This window comes from Pseudopipra pipra, chromosome 10 (genome assembly GCF_036250125.1).
Source record: "Pseudopipra pipra isolate bDixPip1 chromosome 10, bDixPip1.hap1, whole genome shotgun sequence".
Classification (NCBI taxonomy): Eukaryota; Metazoa; Chordata; class Aves; order Passeriformes; family Pipridae; genus Pseudopipra; species Pseudopipra pipra.
In genome coordinates, this window is record NC_087558.1 from 15,279,298 (window position 1) to 15,300,785 (window position 21,488).

General features: G+C 38.6%; 2 protein-coding genes across 12 annotated transcripts in view; both read left to right on the plus strand.

Moving 5' to 3' along the window:
• Positions 1-13,084, plus strand: part of ATR (ATR serine/threonine kinase) — a 39,333-nt gene extending 26,249 nt beyond the window's left edge. The window contains exons 33-47 of the mRNA XM_064666370.1: positions 836-1,012; positions 1,377-1,536; positions 2,085-2,264; positions 3,614-3,756; positions 4,160-4,257; positions 5,227-5,459; positions 6,206-6,340; positions 6,941-7,141; positions 7,429-7,572; positions 8,322-8,472; positions 9,339-9,495; positions 9,624-9,777; positions 10,690-10,841; positions 11,018-11,123; positions 12,486-13,084. Of these exons, the coding sequence (XP_064522440.1) occupies positions 836-1,012; positions 1,377-1,536; positions 2,085-2,264; positions 3,614-3,756; positions 4,160-4,257; positions 5,227-5,459; positions 6,206-6,340; positions 6,941-7,141; positions 7,429-7,572; positions 8,322-8,472; positions 9,339-9,495; positions 9,624-9,777; positions 10,690-10,841; positions 11,018-11,123; positions 12,486-12,659 (2,365 nt within the window). The 3' untranslated portion in view covers positions 12,660-13,084. The remainder of the gene's footprint in view (positions 1-835; positions 1,013-1,376; positions 1,537-2,084; positions 2,265-3,613; positions 3,757-4,159; positions 4,258-5,226; positions 5,460-6,205; positions 6,341-6,940; positions 7,142-7,428; positions 7,573-8,321; positions 8,473-9,338; positions 9,496-9,623; positions 9,778-10,689; positions 10,842-11,017; positions 11,124-12,485) is intronic.
• Positions 13,085-14,216: 1,132 nt separating this feature from the next.
• The window catches only part of XRN1 (5'-3' exoribonuclease 1), a 36,796-nt gene continuing 29,524 nt past the window's right edge, over positions 14,217-21,488 (plus strand). For 7 of the 11 annotated variants that reach the window (XR_010433097.1, XM_064666374.1, XM_064666375.1 and 4 more), the window contains exons 1-9: positions 14,217-14,366; positions 16,464-16,696; positions 17,973-18,070; positions 18,421-18,530; positions 18,635-18,745; positions 18,969-19,051; positions 20,039-20,126; positions 20,252-20,420; positions 20,638-20,705. Coding sequence is in view for 10 of the 11 variants with exons in the window: in XM_064666374.1 (XP_064522444.1) it covers positions 14,292-14,366; positions 16,464-16,696; positions 17,973-18,070; positions 18,421-18,530; positions 18,635-18,745; positions 18,969-19,051; positions 20,039-20,126; positions 20,252-20,420; positions 20,638-20,705 (1,035 nt within the window). In the remaining variant the exon portion in view is untranslated. Of the gene's footprint in view, positions 14,367-16,463; positions 16,697-17,972; positions 18,071-18,420; positions 18,531-18,634; positions 18,746-18,968; positions 19,052-20,032; positions 20,127-20,251; positions 20,421-20,637; positions 20,706-21,488 lie in introns of those variants that run through there. The other 4 variants (XM_064666376.1, XM_064666377.1, XM_064666380.1 and 1 more) reach the window with 4 other exon arrangements.

Below are 21,488 nucleotides of genomic sequence, written 5' to 3' on the forward strand. Positions count from 1 at the left end.
AGCATTTTTTGTCACCTTTTTTATACTCACCCAACTGAAAACCTTCGACTAATTGGGAATTTATACTTATCCCCCATGTAAAATATTCATGAAAAATTAAACTATTGAGTCTAGTCTTTCAAAATCAGCAAGCAAGTTTATGTAAACATTTTTGTGTAATAAAAACCAGCAGGTAATAAAACCAGCAATCTAATTCCATGCTTGAATTGGTACATATAGGCCAGTAACTCCATTAACTTAAGAGCATTGCTTTTAACCTGTATGGAGGCCAAAAAGTGCTCTCTTGTTTTATTAAGAAAAGAGCAGTAAGAATTGAAACCCATCCCTTTCAGTAGTTTTATTTTTTCCTTTATTAATAAACTTTCAAGTTGGCTCTAGTAGCCTAAAAAGTGAGTAGCCTCTTTATAATGAAAATGCTTAATACTTCCAAGGCATTTCCAAGCATAGGTTTGCAGCTTTACAGTGGCAGCTAATAACAGTAATGGTATTCTAAAATAAATGGGATAACTTTTAGTTAACAATGTATTGATTTTAAAATGGGACTTGTTGAAAATATCAGACTCTTTGAAGAACTGCTGCTAAAAGTAATGGATAGAAATACTCTTTCTGAAGATTGACTTCCTCTCCAAGTGATCCTCAGTGTCTCTGTGTTCAGAAGCTTGGCAAAGGAATATAACCACTTTACAAATCCTTGATTCTGTGTGCTTGGTTTTGCTGAATTCTTGCTTTAGGGACAACTTCTAGAAAGAAAATGGCAAAAGCTTTGTAAAATTTGCATATATCTCAAACAGCAATCAATTCTCAATGATTTTTGCCTTTTTTTTTCCTGGCACAGGTTGCATATGCTGTGTGAGTTGGAGCACAGTATTGGGCCAATGTTTCAGCAACCAGATGGTGACCACAGCAGAGATACCCTGAATTGGTGTGCTCGTATTGAAATGACCCAAAACTCTTACAGAGCAAAAGAACCCATTTTAGCTCTGAGAAGGGCTTTGCTTAGTCTTAGTAAAAGGTGAGAACGTGACTGTTTCTTGTCTATGTTGTATTCTCAGTAATACTCTGGGTTTCTATATATGTTAGAAGAGAGAAGATAAAACTCTGGAAATTTGTTGTAAACAAAAGTAGTCCTCTCCAACATTATATACCTTCAAAATTAGGAGGAAAAGTGGTGTCTATAGGAACGATAAGGGAAACAGGGAGAAAGTGTATTTGTTTCTAGGCCTAAATGGGAAAAAAGGTGAAACAAATGTATTAAAATAATTTTAAGTTATCATTATGTCGTATAGAGCTTACTGAGAAATTCACTTTCTATTTCAACACATTGTGATATATATCATGACTGAAATGTTCCATTTCCTGCAAAAATGTCTCTGCAGCCAGGATTACAGTGAGCTTGTTGGTCAGTGCTGGCTCCAGAGTGCGAGAGTTGCAAGAAAAGCTGGTCATCACCAGACTGCCTACAATGCTCTTCTGAACGCTGGGGAATCTACACTCTCTGAGCTTTATATTGAAAGAGCAAAGTGGCTCTGGTCCAAGGTAAGGAAAATAAAAATGGAATTTAATTTCTTACATGCAAGGAAATAATATTTTTAGTTTTCTTCAAGAAAAACGGGCACACAATCAGCATAGGTAAAACAAGGTTTGTCATTTGGGACTATCAGCACATTCTGGTTGCAGCTGAGCCACAGGAAGTTTTTACCTCCAGCTGCTACTGGCCCATTTCTGTATCTATTGATTTTTCTGGCAGCCGTGTATAAAACTGGTGGATTACCTGCCTCTGTCAAAGCAGCCCAGGCAAATTTAAATTATCTTAATAGTAGACCTCTCCTTAATTTGTTTCCTTTTAACTGATAGAAGTAAGCAGCAAACATCAGAGCAATTATTGTGGTACACCTAAAGGCACAACAATGCTGAGATAACAAGGGAATAAAAGAAGCATTTGAAGTCAGTAATATTCAGTTACCACAGCCAGAATAGCTTAGAACACACTTGGGGACACAGCTCTGCCTTAATAACAACCGTAAGATGGAAGTTTTGCATCTCTCTCATTTAAAGTGTATACAATGTTCTCATCTTTCCCTTAGGGTGAGGTTCATGAAGCACTCATTGTTCTCCAGAAGGGGGTTGAGTTATGTTTCCCTGAAAATAAAGCACCCTGTGATAGCAAAAACCAGCTCATCCATGGCCGGGCAATGCTGCTGGTGGGCAGGTTTATGGAAGAGACTGCCAACTTTGAGAGCAATGCAGTCATGAAAAAGTATAAGGTAATTTGGATAAGTGTTAACAAGACAGTGGTTTTGAATCCCTTAAGTAAGCTATCATTATGCTCCTGGTGATGTCAGCCAAGTATAACAACAGTGGGATTAAATGGAGTATCAATGTGTAGGAGGGAAATAGTTCTTGTAAAGATTTAACTATCTTAATTAGCTCTAATGTGGCACATCAGTACAGGCTGATGGGAAGGCTACAGTTCCCATCAGTGAGAGCTACAAATACCTAATATAGTTCTTCTAAAAGAAAAAACAAATTACAGGAGCATGGCTTTTTTCTCATGCTTGCACAGATTAAAATTCCTCACTAAAATGTGGACTACGCTAAATACAGAGTTGACTTAATGACATATTGCACTACTCTTCAGTGTTATTTCTCTCTCTGGTAGTGACTTATAACTGTGCTTTAAATATGCTTTCAGTCTCTGAAGAACTAGGAAAAGGGACACCTGGTATGTTTTTCTTGAACAACACAGCACTGCATGCTTCCTCTTGTGATGCCTGTGAAATACTTCTTGGTATTGATTAATATTGCCTACTAAACCAGTAGGAGATGCAGATCTTTATGCTTCCTTAAAAGCAATATGTCTCCTATCCAAGCTTTGGCATTTGATACTGTTAATAGTTGCTGCTGTCTTACTGAGTAACATCCTTCTGTAACAGTCATTTAGAGAAGAATCTAACTAATGTATCAAGTCAAATGATGGTTGAAATAATGGAAACAAATGAAATTTCATTGAATTCTATGAAAATACTAATGTTCAGAACTCTCTGCTCTCGAAGCATTGGCACTGGAAACAAGCCAGTGTTATTAAAGGATGGATATGCCACTCACCAGATTATTTATTTTCTAATATATCACACAATTTTTTGTTTTTCTTTAAACATCACGATTTAGAAGGAAAATGGAAACTTGAAAAATGTAGAGTCATAGATTCATTTAGGTCAGAAAGGTCATCAAGTCCAACTGCTAAAATCCTGCTGTTTCATTTTTCAAAAAGCTAAAAGAAACTAAGTATTGAGTTTATCAGGATCAAGAACTTGATTATTATCTTCTTAATGAAAGTATAATATTTCCTAGATGAGGAATTCTGTATCGTCTTGTCCTGAATTATTTTGCTGTCTCCAAATCCAAAAGGTACTTTAAAAACAGACTTCTAGTTTGTAGGAGCAATTATCTTGGGGCAAAATTACAATTTTTGGAGTTACAGAGTTAACAATTAATACTTGTTTTGCATGTACTGTGCACAACATAACTAATACAAGATTCTTGTTTCTTGAGAATCATTTTTTTATTTTCAGTTTAGCGTCCTCTCAAAAGTAATTATTTTATTTTGTTGCAGGATGTTACAATTTTCTTGCCAGAATGGGAAGATGGACATTTTTATCTTGCAAAATACTATGATAAATTAATGCCAATGGTAACTGACAACAAGATGGAAAAGCAAGGAGATCTGATTAGATACATCGTTCATCATTTTGGGAGGTTAGAGGGGAACTTTTCTTAGTTTCTATAGAAGGATGACTATTATACTGGGAAAAATATTTTTATAGGAATATATTATCTTTCACCAATTCAGACTGTCTCAAATTTTTATGCAGTATTATAAAACAAACTGCTGCATGCTTTCTTTTTGGTTTCATACCTAATTAAGTTTACTTCTTGCTGAGTCTGTCTTTTGTCAGACAGTTATTTATTTCACCTGCAGTTTTGATTCATAAACCCAAAACCTTTGTATATTTGTAATTTTTGGTTGTTGCAGATGCATTAAAATGCTGACATAAATTTCTTAAGTTCAGAATGGAATGTGAAATGATTGAGAATGTAAAATTTGTATTGCTTCCAATATGTATCATTAACATACTTTGATTTAAACATGTAATCACAGGTCTCTGCAGTATGGAAACCAATTCATCTATCAGTCGATGCCAAGAATGCTGTCTTTGTGGCTGGACTTCGGAGCAAAAGCATATGAATGTGATAAAGGTAGAACATTTTTTCCCAATACATAATTTCTATATATATTAATTCTTTTAAGTACATGATTGAAAGAGCAGTAAAGTGTATCTACAGTTCTTTGTTTAGACTTATTGCCTGAGATCATATGGAAGCAAAAAAGTACTACTATTCTTTTAAATTACAGGATGTTAATATGCAGGAGAGTATTAATTATTTTAATTAAATCCTCCAGTATCTTCTAAGTTGCCTCATGAGTGATGAGTAGTGTAATTGTATACACTTGCTACAGTAAAGTGTTAGGCTTTGGGGCTTTTTTCCATGTTTGTTTTGGTTCAGTTGTTGAAGGAATTTTACTGAAATTTCCCCCCTCGTTTTACCAAAATGAGGGGAGAAAAAACTCACGTTGGCAGACAGCAGGAAAGCATGTGGAACTAACACCAGAGATGCATCTTGGCTGGGAGATTTTTGTACAAATAAAAATGGCAAACATTGCCTGAAGGTCTGGAGTAAAGTAGACAGTTGTGGCTCCTTGATCTTGACCTCGTTCTGCACACTTGTGTCAGCTGTGCTTGGCTGCAGGCACATAAATCGTGTTCCCTGTGATGGTGATGTGGAACTCTGCTGGATCCTCAGGGGCAGGGGTGGAGATAGGAGCAGATGTGCTAATTTCACCCCATGTAAAGACTTCCTTCATTTCCTGTCCACTAAAGAACATTGGAATCCTTTTATCAGGCAAACATATGGAGTGGGTTTTGTTCATTCTATGCCGTTGCATCATTTTAGAGAAGTAATTTTAAGAGTGTAATAAGAGCTTTCCTAATACTGCCTGTCCCATGTTCTGTGCTTGGTAATTTCTTGTTATTCTAGATAGTTAAATAGCATATGTATTCAGTCACTGTATGCTAAGTTAAAAAGAACTTTACAGCCTTGATTTAAATGACTTTACATTTCCAGTGGGGAAGACCAGGAACATAGTGTTGTCCTTTTATTTTCCAGCCAGTCGTTCAGAACGTGTTCAAATGAAGCACGATCTGGCCAAGATAAATAAGGTGATTACAGAGCACACAAACCACCTGGCACCTTACCAGTTCCTGACAGCCTTTTCTCAGCTCATCTCCCGCATCTGCCATTCCCACGACGAGGTCTTTGCCGTTCTGATGGTGATTGTTGCGAAAGTGTTTTTAGCCTACCCCCAGCAAGCAATGTGGATGATGACTGCTGTGTCCAAGGTACCTTGCTATGCATAGCTGCACCTTTATTAAGTTTACAAAACTTGTTTTCATCAGAGAGAAATGTAAATATAACCTGTTTAGGATGACAAGGAATTGAGAGTTTCAGTTTTTGTGATCCGGTGTTATGGAAGAGGATATTGATGCCATCACTGCAAAATATTTTATTGCAGTCTGAATTCAGATATTACAGTTTAAATGTTCCAAATTAGAGTGCTAATAGGCATCTGAACTTGTATGATGTATTAGGAAAGGAAATTTGAATGATAAATAGCTGATGAATTCTGTAGTTATGGGCAAGAGATTTTATTGCATTTAATAACTGTGTAATATTACTTTGAGTTTTATAATCAAATAATCAACTCTGTTCCTTGATTAAGGTAGGATAGATATACTACTTAATCCAAATAATTACCTGGCAGTAAGGTCATTCCCAAGCAAACTGGAAAGCATGGTGCATACTGTTTCTTTAGGCTGGTTGAAATGATGTTCAGGATACACTGGCATATTCTTGAATATTGACCTTTATGCTGTGGGACTCACAAGAATGGTTTCAGAAAGAATAACACCCCCCCACACCCACACCAACCATACCACTTTAGTTTGTCAATTGGAGCACATCCTTCTCCAGATGACAAGCAGTAAGTAGAGGAAAGAATATTAATTACTGGGGGAGGGGGGGATTTTTCAATTCATTTGACTGTTGTTTATTAACTTTTAACTTTCCTTTTTTTTTTTTTTTTCAGTCCTCTTACCCTATGCGCGTCAACAGATGCAAGGAGATTCTAAACAGAGCTATTCACATGGAGGAATCCTTAGGGAAATTTATTGGAGATGCAACTCGCCTCACAGACAAGCTGTTAGAACTGTGCAACAAACCGGTACTTACACAAATAAACAAATTAATGCATGGAATAAGATTATTCAAAAAAGCAAAAAGCAAAAGCTTCTTCTGATGGCTTTCATTAGCCAATTCAGTTACTGCAGTTTAGCAGAAACTACTCTAAATTGTAGAAGTTGGTTTTTTTTTTTTACTTAATAAAAATGTTTTTAAAAAAAAGTAGAAAATAGCTCTAAAGCGAGCGCATTGTAAAATCTTCCAGTATGTAACAGTACATTTCACAGTGCATGGGCTTTACATTGGTTTGTACTTTCACATATAATTCATTCCCAGTAACTTTCAGAAAGTTTTACTGTAAAAATAGGCTGGTTGTGCTTTTATGAACAAATTATCTTAATAATAAAGGTAAAACTAAAGAAACTCTTTCATTATTCTGTATTTACGTTCAAAGGGAAAAATACATCTGCCATAATGGCCACATATATTTACTTTTTGATTATTTATTTGAAGTGTAACTTGCTATTTTTCTTATTACCATAAGCATTTGTTATTCTATTCTGTTTATCAGTTAATGTGTAATAGCAGTGTTCTTTTAAGTGTTTGTTAAGGGTTATTGTTAACTTTATCAACTTTTTTCAAGGTTGATGGAAACAGCTCAACATTAAGCATGAATATTCATTTCAAAGCACTGAAAAGATTAGTAGAAGAGCACACATTCAGTGAAATCCTCATTCCCTTACAATCTGTAATGATACCAACTCTTCCTTCAATTCCTGGCACCCACTCTAACCATGACCCTTTCCCTGGATGTTGGGCCTACATTGCAGGCTTTGATGACACGGTAAGGCTCTAGTTGGAACCTGGGTTTTAACTTCATGTCAAACAAATGTAGCTGCAAATATATCTTAGTTCTCTAGAAATGGAGGAGTGAGTAGGAAATTCCATAATTACTTTCACGTAAAAACTGAGTGGCTTCTTCACAACAGCCTGGGGCAGGTGGGCTGAGCTGAATATGCTGCAGCACCGTGGATGTGCTGACATGACTGGTTGCAGTGGTTTATTACAATTACACTCCTAATTTTGTATAATCTGATGCAGATGTTAATTAAGAACTTCATTTTTCTCTAGGTGGAAATTCTTGCCTCACTCCAAAAGCCAAAAAAGATCACCTTGAAAGGTTCAGATGGGAAATCTTACATTATGATGTGTAAGCCAAAAGATGATCTAAGGAAAGACTGTCGGCTCATGGAATTCAACTCCCTTATTAATAAGGTTTGATGAGTGAGACAATCAGATGCATTACACTTATTGACCAGGACAGAACAGTGAACTATCTAATAAAAGAGCCAACTTACCCTGAGATAAAGCTCACTGGAAGAAAAGTAAACTGGTGTAAAATATTTTATTTCAGCAGAAAACAGTAGCAATTGATAATGTGTAACTTCTTACATACTTGTGAAAACAATAACAAAATATAACATTTTGCCAAAACAATTGCCTAGTCCAGCAAAAATAGGCAGGAAAAGTTATTTACAGTATATAAATACCTGCAAACCTTCTGCTTTCATGCTTAATATTTCTTGTTTAGTGTTTTGTAATATATTTTATAGAAAACAGGTTAATTAATCTTTTCCTACTAGAAGTGTTGCCATACTTCTTATTTTAGTTATATCTTGCTTCTCGGCAATATGATTTGGGCTAAGGTACCATGTTTTCTGTGAGGTTAAAGCAAATGACAGCATCTCTGAAACACTAAAAGACTTATTTCAAATACCACTTTCAAAGGTTTGAGCCATGTACAAGTTAGGCAGTTTGACTATGTTATTGCAAAATCCTCTTTTTTTTAACTTCCTTTGGAGAACAGATACACATTTTGCTTGTGTTTGACCTACTGCAGAACTGTGAAGCTTAGAATTATAAATTCTAGATTGTGTGATTGGAAAATGGAAATAGATAGAATGGTAAATGCTATTGATCCATTTTGATCCCATCTGTGTTATCTGTTAATCTTTTGTGAACAGTGCTTAAGAAAAGACGCAGAGTCCCGTAGGCGAGAACTCCACATTCGAACCTACGCAGTGATTCCATTAAATGACGAATGCGGCATAATCGAATGGGTGAACAATACTGCTGGGCTAAGAAATATCCTGATAAAGCTTTATAAGGAGAAAGGTACAGAAATATATTATACTACAATGACAGCTTTTTGATATTTTTAAAGGCTTCTATCTTAATAAGTAAATGAAACAAATGGCAAGAATCAAGCTAAATTCTAGGAAGGTGCAGTCACATATATTTTTAACTATCTGCAATATATTATTATTCATATGTGTGGTAGACCTTTAAATGGAAGAGAATTGATGCTTGCAATGAAGTTCCTTACAAGAACTGATAACACAGTCATCTTAATACTTTCTGGTAATAAGATGATATAAATTGTTTCAGCAGCACAGGGATGTGTGTGCAGCACTGACACACATCATAGAGCAGACTGTGGATTTTTTCTTTAGATTTGATCTGTTATTTTTCATTTCTGCTACATTTGTGTGAGATAATTTAGGTAATATATAATTAAATCAAGGCTGAGAGTACAGTGACTTTCCTGAGAAAAGATCAGATATGTTTTTTAATTTCTTGTTTAAAAAGCAGATTTCTGGTCAGTGTAATAAAATTTTGGGGAAAAATTTTGCACATTATCTGTGTGTATGTAGATATTCTGGGAGTTTGGAACTCCAAATGTGAATGAATATAATGAATGGCTTTGTGAGGATAGGTTCTTTTCCTGTTTATGTGTTCCCCTCCCTCACTCTACCCCGTGGTGGCTTGTTTGCCAGGTCTTCACTGTCAGTTAACATAATGATTTTTTTAATTTACTTTCCAGTAAACCGACCAACACAGGCTATGGGTTATTTTTCACTTGTTCATTTATTTCAGCTTTATGGAAATATTTATTTTCTCTGAATTACCATATTGTGATAGTACATAAAAGGCTTTATATTTGGGGATTTCTTTTGCCTAATTGAGGAAGTCTGTTGCAGGGATCTACATGACTGGAAAAGAATTGCGGCAGCACATGCTTCCAAAGTCAGCACCTCTGCCTGAAAAGCTGAAAATGTTCAAAGAAGTCCTTCTGCCTCGTCATCCTCCTCTCTTCCATGAATGGTTTCTTAGAACGTTTCCTGATCCTACTTCATGGTCAGTGACTGGGGTTGGACTGGCTCAAGAACATCTTTGTGTGTTTCCCTAAGCATTAATGATACTACTGAATAGAGACAGACAAGCCAAGGAAGTGCCCTAGACATTCCCAGTCCTTGTTCCCACAGGTACAACAGCAGGTCTGCCTACTGCCGCTCCGTCGCGGTCATGTCCATGGTGGGTTACATCCTTGGCCTGGGGGACCGGCACGGGGAAAACATCCTGTTTGATTCTTTGACTGGGGAATGTGTGCACGTGGATTTCAACTGCCTTTTCAATAAGGTGAGAAATGCCACTTGCTGAACTTGTTCTTTATTTTATATGCATCTAAGTTATAAACTTCTACTGTCTTGGTTTTTTTCCACGTTATTTTACTTTAACATACTCGTTGTGTTCTGTCTCTCACTTTGGCTCTTATTATACCCAACAAACAGTCTGGGACATGTAGAGTCTGTGATCATTCTGTATCCTGCATTTAATGAAAGCCAGTTTTTTGATTTAGCCACTATCAATGACCTGATGTGGACACACTGAAATAGCCCAAATTCTAGACTGTTTATGTTTTGTGATTCTCCTCTCTCCACTGTCACCTTCCAAACAAAACTGTAATTTCTACATTCAGAATTCTGCTGCTGTGGAGAGTTTCTTTTTCTTTCTCACACAAATTCAGCACAAAAATTCCAAAGGTTCTGTAAAGGTAAACAGCAGAAATTGCAGCCAGAGTGGGATTTGGAGTGTCAGTTGAAAGATGCTTTTGCTGTGGGACATGTGGCCTTTTTAATTCAGATAAGTGAGGTAGAGATATTGTTACGTTATTTCCTCTGCTTTCTTTTTAATAAGTCTGAATTGTCCTATATAACACTTAATTAAAAAAATGTTTTTTGCAACTTGCATATATGAAAAAAAAGTAGCATTTTGCATGAGACTATAGAGCAGTGGTATACACTTAAGAACAAAATTTTATATCCCATATTAGTGTGTTAAAACATGGAAAAAGGTTATTTGGACATTGGTATCCTTTATCCACTGTAATTTCCCCTTAGCAGCTAAGCAGGACTGTGTCAGCCAGGAAACTGCCAGAGACAAAGGTGGGGGAAAAAACACAGTGCAAATGTTACTCTTTGCTTAAATAATGCTTAAAACACTCAAGGTATGCCCTTTTTTATCAGCATACTCTTTTTTATCAATGTACAGGGAGAAACTTTTGAAGTTCCAGAAATCGTTCCTTTCCGCCTCACTCACAACATGGTGAATGGAATGGGGCCAATGGGAACAGAAGGTCTCTTCCGAAGAGCTTGTGAAGTCACCATGAGGCTCATGCGTGATCAGAGAGAGCCCCTAATGAGGTGTGGCAACTGCTTGTGCTGCAAACTCCTGAAAGCTGCCTGTAGTCTAAACATGGGAAACAGGAACTGCTGCCAGTTCCAGCATATGCCCATCGTGCAGCTCAGTCTCACTATGACATGCAGTTAAATATATATTTATATATCTTAGTCTTATTTTTTATTTTTAATTTATTTAGTGTCTTGAAGACTTTTCTCCACGATCCTCTTGTGGAATGGAGTAAACCTGTTAAAGGGAATACAAGAGCCCAGGTGAACGAAACTGGAGAAGTTGTCAATGAAAAGGTTAGTTTAAAACAAGCATAACCTGAGGTATGCAAAAGTCAAATGTCCATTTTGGTTCTATATGAGTTATATATTTTCTAACTGAAACCTTAACTGTCTTCTTTTGTTTCTTTGATTTAAAAATTTCTCTGGTTGGAGGTTCTTTAGTATCTCTGTGTTCATAATTTTTATCCATAAAGGGACTTCTTTTACTGATAGAAAATGGAATTTATCTACTAAAGAACCAAACAAAATGCCTACAATTCCCTTATTAGTGTTATTAAATCAAGGACAACATCAGCAGAAGTGATGGATCTTGCTGCTCCTCACTCTGACAGTTGCACAGTCCCCCAGAGGTACAGTGATGGTAACATCTGGAGTCCTTCCCATGTGTGTTTTTGTGCTTTTCCTGAGTGGAAGTTTATTATTGAATAAATACGTGCCTTGTTACATGTCAAGGATTACTTGATTAAAATTAGGATTTCATATATACTCTGTTTATTAACTGCTTATGAAGACTATATTATTCGTCCAAAATATAGCTTGCACAGCCTGTAGTATTTATTATCTATCTTCTTTGCAAAATTTCTGATTTGTCCCTTTTTTTTTAAGGACTACTTAATGAAAATAAATGTGTAATAGCAGATAATACTTAGGGAGCACTGACAAACACAGCAACTAAGATAAGGACAAACTACAGTACTGAAGCTGTGTTACAACAGAGAACTTAACTGAGCTGTTTCAGCACAGAAAAATCTCCTGGTTTTCAAACAGTTACTGACCAGGCTGTGTCTACATAACCTTTCTTTTAGTTACGAGACCACCCACATAGTTGTATAAATTAACTGCTTTTTCTGGAGAGGTGCCAATGTTATGCTTGGGCTTTAAAAGCAAATATGTGAGTATAATAGCGGCTCTAGTGGGCCTTGGAAGAGCTCATTTTGAGATGCTCAGCACAGCCTCTTTAATTAGACTTCTGCAACTTCAGTTGCTCATCATTTTGGCCTAAATTTTCCAGACTTAAGTTTTATCCAGATTTCCAAGAACAAGGCTAGGAATATGTTGTGTTTATTTGAAAGTAACCGTATGAAATAAAGCTTTCTACCATTCTCAAATATATTTGTATAGCTCTTTTAGTCTCTCTGGTAACTTTTATCTGTAGAAATGTAAGGCAAAAGTTATAACTTAACCAATAATATATATATTTTAAGAATTGTTTTTAAAAGTGAGTAGCCTTTATTTTCAATATATCTGGTATAGACATCTGGGTTTTGTATTAAATTAAAATACAATTTCAAACATGTTCTAACAAATACTTTTTTTTAATTTTAAGAAGTGGAAGTTCATGGATAGTAGCAATATTATTTTTTTCTTTTTTTCCAGGCCAAAACCCATGTCCTTGATATAGAACAACGGCTGCAAGGTGTCATTAAGACTAGAAACAGAATAAAGGGATTACCTTTATCTATTGAAGGGCATGTCCATTACCTTATTCAAGAAGCAAGTGATGACAACCTGCTCTGCCAGATGTATATGGGCTGGGCTCCATATATGTGAGATTTGTTCCCTTTGGAACAATACCATTCACAAGGGATGTAGCTGTAATATTGTTGGGAAGGTCTGACTCAGTGAGACCTGGTTACTTCTGTTGATTCCTGATTGTGAGCAGCAGAACAGTCTTGTGATCATCTGAAATCTGTGTAAACTGCTTTTGCAAAGATGCCATGAATGCGCTCACAGATGTGTAAAGTGTTAGGACTTATGTTTTGTAGACTGTAGACAGCAGTACAAAAGTACTGCTTAAAAAATTAGACTATGCAAATCTCTGCAAGTGTCTTATTCTGTCTATATAAAAATTTTTCACGATGTTGAAAGATGTATTCTATAAAGTACTGTATTTTTTTGTAAAGTTTTTTTTCTCCTTCAGCTTACTTGTAGATTAGAAAATATGACATTAAAGTTTAATACTGATATGATATAAAGTGATTCTTTTAGCTTTTTCTACTCATATTCACAAGAGCTTTCTAAAAATAATTAGCATTTCTTTCCAGCAGAAGACCTTGAATTTTGGTTTTGTTCAGCTTTCTTCCGTGTGGCTTGGCTATGTCTAGGAAAATAGTCTGGATCTTACGTCTTACAGTGAGTAAACTGGTAAAGTGTTACTTTGTTTTGAACTTCTTTCCTTAGCCTGCAGTGCTAAGAAACCCTCCTGAAGGACCTGGCACAGGGTGTTGGGGGCCCTGGCCTTAGGGCAGTGCAGGGGGCAGGGTTTGTAGCTGTGACTGCAACAGGCAGCTCCCGACAGCTCCGGACAGCCCGTCTGCTCCCCCTTGTGAAAAGCGTGGCCATAGGAGTGTTTTTCAGGCTCCGTTTCAGAAAAAGTGTTTTAACACAGTCAAGAGTAGATTAAATAAATAAGGACAGAAAGCAAATACTAACTTACAATACTGCTTCTTCAAGTAGGGAAGGGGGGGGAAGAGAGGGAAAAATTACACTCTTTTACCCTACAGTAGGCTATCGTTAGAATTCTTGTACAGTATCTGTACAGTTTCTGCTATTCTGAGAGACAAACAGTCCTGTCGGGTTTTGATCACAGGCTCCTGATCACAGGCGTGAGACTGAAGTTTCAGTTCTGTTCAGCTGAAGTCCAGAGGCTCGGGAGAGTAAACTTGAATAATGGGGATGGGCAACTAGTTATAGTGGGTTTGTTTGTCTGTGAACCTCGCGGGTGGTTTTCTAGAAGTGTTGCCACTGTCCCATAAACGCGAAGATTTTTTAACGTAATCTCTGGAACATACTCCGGTCTTTTCTGGTGTGGTATGCGAGTGCTGGGGTTCTGTTCCTTTTCCCAGGCTTTATCAGTTTATCACAGCGCACAGACCTGCCCCAGGAGCTGCTGCTCCACGCACCGCCAGCACGGCTCCGCCGCCCACCGCGGGCACGGCGTGGGAGCTCCACAGAGGAGCCAGGGAGGGGGCGAGAGAGGGGCTGTCTGAAGGGTTTGCTGTGAAGGGCGGGCGCTGCGCCCCCAGCCCCGTGTGGCGGTGACGTGGCCGAGGGGCGGCCCCGCCCGCCCGGGGGTGCGGCGGGCGCTGGGCCGCTGTCAGCGCCGCGCGCCGGAAGGAGGGCGGAGCGCGGCCCGCCGTGTTTGGTTCCGGCGGGGCTGAGGGGGCGGCGGGGTCCGCGGCCATGGGGGTCCCCAAGTTCTACCGGTGGATCTCGGAGCGGTACCCCTGCCTCAGCCAGGTGCTGAAGGAGCATCAGGTGAGCTGCGGGCCGAGCGCCGCTGCCTGACAAGGGGGCCCTTTCCCGGGGGGTCCCGAGCGGCCCCTCGACGGGACGAGGCAGCGGGAGGAGCGCCCGGGCCTGTCCCCGGCCGGCCCTCTGGGGCTGAGCCCGAGCCCGAGCCCGGCCGGCTCGCCCGCAGCTGGGGCGGCCGCGGCTCGGGGGAGCCGGAGCTCGGGGCAGCCCGAAGTGCCGGGGTGGCGGCGGGCGATCGCTGCGAAGGGGACAGGGCGCTCGGTGCCCCCGGACGGCCCGGCTGTGCGGGCCGAGCCCGCCGCTGGGGCAGCGCCGCCCGGGGCCGGGGCCGGCGGCACTCGCGCCCCTCGTTACGGCCGGCGATGTTTCCAGCAGTCCCGGACCCAAACCGCGCTGTTCCCGCAGGGAATGCCCAGCCCCGGCGTTCCCCGGCAGTGTGGCGATGCCCGGCTCGCTCCCCTGCTCCGGCTCCCCGTCCGTAGCCCCGCGGTGCTGCCCCGGCGGCCCCGCGCCCCGCGGGGAGACCCAGGTTGGAGTTTCTTCCTTGTTGGGCTCAGAAAAGTTACAGCTGCTGACGAAGGATGGCGCAGTAATGACGAGGGACGGGTTTTACAGCCCTGTTGCGTTTCCTTGTTGTCACCTGCGTCGAGCAGTTTGTGTTAGCAACAAAATGGGGAAGTAGGTTCAAGCCTGGAAAAGGACAGTGGTAAATGATGCTTTTAACAGTAGGGCAAAAAAGTCTTGTTTTCAGGGAGGCCACGTTTGGTACCTGTTAGGTACAAGCTCTTTATCGTTTTCAGGCAGTGTTATAGATGTGGTTTTATAGTTTGAGTAAGGATGTTGTGAGAGGGGTGACAGTCGAGGGCATGTTTGAATATTAATACATTTTCCCTAAACAGGTGTGATTTTTAAAGATTAAATAGCTGTTGTATCAATGTAACTAAGATGCCAGGTTCAAGTGATTCCAGACCTGGATATTTGACCCTTCCTGCTGGTCTCAAAGCAGTTTTCAAAGCTGAGGTCTTCGCTTATGCTTTGCTTGGTCCTGCTGTCTGTGTAGCCAGAGGCAGCAGTGTGTGCTGGCTTTTCTGCTGTCTGCTGAGGAGTCTGGGCTGCTCACCGGAGCTGTGGAACCTTTAAGCTTGTGCTGAAGAGCTGTGGCAAGCTGGAGCAGCAGTGTCTGCTTTAACCAGAGGGTTGCAGCAGGGGGTACAGTTGTAACGAGAACAGGGTTTTTATGAACAGTCATATTGGTGGATTAAAGAACAGATTTGTTTATTGCAAATTGATCTTGTGTGTGTTTGGTGGGGTTTGGTAACAAAAAGATAGTAATAGCCCCTTTGCTTCATGTGTTTAACAGTGTTTTTGTTGCTTGTGTACATTTGGGAAGGTTTTTTTTCCCTTAAAAGAAAGTGTGACTGCTACAGATAGGGCTGTTAGAGGAGCAGAGAACTAGAAAGGAAAAAACACATGTTTGGAAGTGTGGGAAAGAAATTGATGTTATCACTGCTAACTGTGCTGCTTTTGGTGGTCACTGCCACTCTCCAGACTCCCAGGTGGCTCAGAGCACTAAAGAGGCAGCTTGCTGTGGGCAGGGGAGGAACTGGCTAACTGGGAGAACCCTAAAGATTCTTAAGGTGGCTTTGCTTTGGAAATGCTGTTGGAAATTGCATCCTCAGTTCTGTAGTTTTTATTGTTTGTAGTACAGCTACGGAAGACTGAATCAGGCAAGTGTGTGGGGTTATAAAAAGGAAATAAATGTTTCTCAGAAGAGTGATTTTTGTTTGCTTTTCCCTTTTACAATGTAGAAGACTGACCAAGCACAGGGACAAAAGTCCTGAGGTTCCAGAAACAGCCAGGATAGGATAAGAATCTGTTCAGCTGACTTTGATCACTGAGAAAAATCGTAATAACAGATTGCATGTGCAGGCAAACCCATAACCAGAGGAGATGTTCTTCCTTAGTGCGTTGATGTGCAGCAGGTTCCAGGGAGGTTTTCTCGCCTCAGCTGTTTCCAGAGTTCCTTGCTCTCAGCTGTGCCTCAGGCAGTGATTGCAGTGCTTCAGCTTCACAAGTGGGGACTGACTGTGGCTTTTGCAGATTCCAGAATTTGACAACTTATACCTGGACATGAATGGCATTATACATCAGTGTTCACATCCAAATGATGATGATGTTCACTTCAGAATCTCAGAAGATAAGATTTTTGCCAATATCTTCCACTATTTGGAAGTATTGTTTCGCATTATTAAACCAAGGAAGGTTTTCTTCATGGCAGTTGATGGAGTAGCTCCAAGAGCAAAAATGAATCAGCAGCGTGGGAGACGTTTTAGGTAAGAAGATTAGTTCTAACTCTGTCTTGAGGATAGTAAACACTTAAAAAACCCCACTTACTTACATGTATGCCATAAAAAGTAAAATAGATTGACTGGTTGTGCCTTTGACAGTGATTTTAACTTGTAGTTAAATGAGAGTTACTGTCTGTAGAAATGTTAAAATGAGGATTCCGAAAAGGAAAGTTTGCTTGTCACTTAAATTTTTTTGTGTGTGTGTGGCAATTGGGGACAGGGGGAGCTTTTTCTTACAACATTTTCTGTGAAATAAATCTGCAATGGAGCTCTTGCAGATGTTTCCACTGGCTTCATAACCTGGGAGCATCTTTGGTATTTGTGGATGCTGGTTCTGGATATGCCTTTTTGGTAACTGTAACAGGGTGTTCTTTGACAGTCATGGAAGAAATCAGGTTTTGAATGAAACTGATTCCCTGTTGTTCCCAGTTCCCAAGATACATTCCTCAGATACAGAGCTGCAAGTAGATTCACAGTGTTAAGAATTATAGTAATGTTTTGGGAGATTTGGAAGCTTTTTTTGAGATTGCTGTAAGAAAGCCAGTGGTCAGACAGCACAGGGTTGGTGAGTGAAATGCAACATAAACAAAATGGGGGAAGGGACAAAAGAAAATATTTTCAAGCAACTGGACTTTTTTTGTGGGGTTTGTTTGATGAGTTTTTTTCTTTAAGGAGAAAAGGAGGTTGAGAGGAAGTAGAGATTAAAAAAGTTCTAAATAGAAAATTGTAGTGGAATTGAGAGAAGGACAAAAATCTAAGACTTAGGTGATCTCTCTATTTGTAGTTCAAATGGTTATGAAATCATTGGCCAGGAAAGGCTGGGATAATGTTTTTAGTTTCTCCATTACTGGTGATGATAAATTGTTCACTCCCCTGACTCCCTTGGTATTCCAAACCTGCTGCTTTGTTTCATATGTTACCATTATTTTCTGAGATAGCATTTACAGATGTTTAGATCCCAAATATTCCTACTGTTTCAATAGTCATTGTGATCAGCCATTGTATGATCATCTAAATATTAACTGTATCTGAGTAGTGACAGGTTACTGTCAGTACCAGGAAGAAAAAGCTATTTTTAAGGCTTCCTTGTGGGATTGGAAACAAATTCAAACTATTCAGGAGTTAAATTCCTCTTCCTTTTTGTTTTAATACTCTAAAAAATCAACTATATTTATTTTGTCAGTAAAGCTGTACTTAGGGTATTAACATTTGAATAAGATGATTCTTTCTCTGCTCTCTCTCCAACCCTGTTTTGTTTTAGATCAGCAAAAGAGGCAGAGGACAAAATAAAAAAGGCATTAGAAAAGGGAGAAACTCTCCCTACAGAAGCCAGATTTGACTCCAACTGTATTACACCAGGTAAGATAATTTCTCACTTATTTAAATTTGTGTTTAGATTTATGTTTTTGCGTTTATATTTTGGTACTCTTTTTCTGTCTTAAGGGTGTTTTTTAAAAAACAGAAGACAGAATTAATAAAGGCTTAAGTTGAGGACAGAAGTTTTAGTAACTCAGTAGGGTTGGAGTATGGTTTCATTCTAAAAATTTTTTAGATTATTATGTAAAAAGTGAAATGTCTTAGGGAAAAAAACAGTTATCCCCTTCATGTCTGGTAGAATTTTTTTTTTGTTTTTCTTTTCATTAATACTTCCAATATGTAAATGCAAACTAGTGAAAAGCTTTTTTTGTAACTTAGATTTCTGTTTTCAGGAACTGAATTCATGGCCAGATTGAATGAGCATCTTAAATATTTTGTAAATATGAAGATTTCCACAGACAAATCCTGGCAAGGAATAACAGTCTACTTATCAGGCCATGAGGTCATTGCATTTTCTTATTATTTTATTTGAAATAAATTTTTATTTTATAGAAGAATACTTACTGCTAATTTTTGTTTGTGTTTGTTTTGTTTTGTTTTGTCCAGACTCCAGGGGAAGGTGAGCATAAAATTATGGAGTTCATCAGATCAGAAAAAGCAAAGCCTCATCATGATCCAAACACAAGACACTGTCTCTATGGCTTAGACGCTGACTTGGTATGTGCAGTTCAGATATGACAAACAACAGAAATTTGTCAAGCCTGTACATCTTTGATATCTTCCTAAGCTTGTAGGGTTCTAAAATGTTGTTAAACAAGCATATAATTTTGCATTCCTGCAAACTTTTGAATTTGTAATGAAACACAACATCAACATTTCTTTATACTGCTTCGTTTAAAAACTGATGAAGTAAGACCTTTCTAATGTCTCTTTGCAATAGATAATGCTGGGATTAACAAGTCATGAGGCACACTTTGCACTCTTAAGAGAAGAAGTCAGATTTGGTGGTAAAAAGGCTCAAAGGTGAAGTGATTTAACTTTACTCCTATTTAATATATGATGAAATTAAATCAAAAAGATACTGGGTGACTAAAACAGGTTTGTGTTTGGTAGTTTGTTTGGGTTTTTTTATTGATTGCGTACTAAGTTAATAAAGTCTTAGTTTATTTTTTGGGTTAGAAAAGTCATGAAATTAGAGAAATCATCTTGTTAAATTGTGCATTTAGATTAATTTACGTGACAAAATGTGTGCTGTCAAAACAGCTGATAAAAAAATCCTTAAAGCTTTGGTGTGTTACAGTTTTTTCTTCATATTATTAATAGGCAACCCAGGCTGCAGTGACATTGTTTCCATAACTGTCTTATGCAGATACTGACTTTTTAAAATGTATATATATCTCTGAGGTTTTGTGATTGTAAATAAGTTACTAGAATAATTACTGAAATGTTGGCTACTTTATGCCATAAACAAATGGTAGGTTTGTTATTCTTTAGTGCTACATTGAAGCCACTAAATAATACCTATGGAGCATATTTTCAAGTTGAGCACATTCTTTTCTTAGAAGCATTTCAAATGACTACAAAAGTAACCCATCCAGTTTAGATGTGAATCTGTGTACTCTCTATTTATTCACACTGGTTCTAAAATACCTTAAAATTTGTTGGGCTTTGTGCAAAGTTAGATTAGTTTGTCCCTTTTTAAAACAGTGGGGTAAGGACTTAGGAAATAGTTCCTGCAGGATGGAACCCCACAGAGCTGCCCTGCTTTCTCTAAGTTAGCTGTTCTCCACACAGTCACATCTGGTCTTTAGGAGATTCTACTGCAAAATTTTATAGACCAAACCAGATTAATCCTAAAATAGATTCAAGGAAGTGTTTATACATTATTTCTTCTGTAAGGATACAATCCTAGTAAAAATTCTTGGGGTTAGGTAATCTTGGACTTACATTAATATTCATGTTGAAAGTGTGTTTATAAATAATTAACTGGGTGTTTTGAATAATTTACAGAGCATGTGCACCAGAGGAAACCACATTTCATTTACTGCACTTATCACTGATGAGAGAATATATTGATTATGAATTTTCCCCAGTAAAAGTAAGTTCTAATGGAGCTGAGATTGGAAAAAAATGCGTGAGGTCTTTATGCGAAAAATTATAATAAAAATTATACTCCTGGGGTTTTTTCTTTTTTTCCTTCTTTTTTCCCTCCCCCCCCCCCAGGACAAGATTTCCTTTGAATATGATATTGAAAGGATAATAGATGATTGGATCTTAATGGGTTTCCTTGTAGGAAATGATTTCATTCCTCATCTACCTCATTTACACATAAATCATGATGCACTGCCGCTCCTTTACAGAACATACATGGCTGTCCTGCCAGAACTGGGAGGTAAGAAAACTCAGTTCAGCTGTGGAAAGTAGAAGCATTAACATTCCTGCCTTAATATTTGTTGACCTTTTTAGCCATATTAAAATGTTTAGAATTTACTACGCTTTCTTTAGACAGCCAGCAAGATTGCATTCTATTATCTGTGGGGCATTTAAATATTGAAATTTTAAAATTGTTAAATTGTTAGTTTTAAAAACATACTTAATTTTCACAATAGGTTACATCAATGAAAATGGGCATCTGAATTTAGAACGTTTTGAGAAATATCTCACAAGATTGTCAGATGTAAGTAACTTTGAAATTGCACTGTATGGAATGGTAAAGTGTGTTGAATATAAACTCAATATAGTGCCCTAAAATAAACCATACTATAGTTTTAGTGAACTGTTAAATGACTGTGTTTTACAGGTGGTTCAGTCAGCTGTTTTACCATTTAGCAGATGGAATCCAGTCAGTTGTTGTCTGATCTTATCATAGTATAAGAGGAAAAAGATTGAATCATTTGATCTATGCTTTAGCCAGCAGATCTTAGTACTTTAATGAGGATTCACCAGTAGAGTCGTGGTCCTCAGTTCCCATGGAATAGTGTGGCAGTATTAGGCAAAGCTTGCCACAGGCAGCAGTATACTCTGCTTCCCCTTCTGGTACAGTTTCCTGTGGGGTAAGCTGTGTCTGAAGGTCTTGGGGAGGAACATTGTTTGCAAGTTTTTTATGAAAATCGTTGGTAAGGAGCAATGAAGCATTAGTATCTCTCAGGGGCATCAGTGTTGGTCATGAACTAACTGGTATACAGGAGACAGTCCTGTTGAGTGCTAATGCATCCTAGAAATGAGGTAAGGTGTAGGCCATATAGAAATGGAAAGGATTAAGCCTTCTGCTGACCTTGGAAGGAGGGAGATAGCTGTTGCCCCTGCTTTCAGCCCTGTCCTCTGGTTCTTGGCTAGAGCTATGGCAGCATTAGGTCTGTGGCACGAGGCTGTATTACCCAGACCCCTATATATGTATTGCTTCTAGAGTTGATAGTGAAGTGTGGAAGCTATTTAACTCTTTTTATTGCCCCTTGCTGCC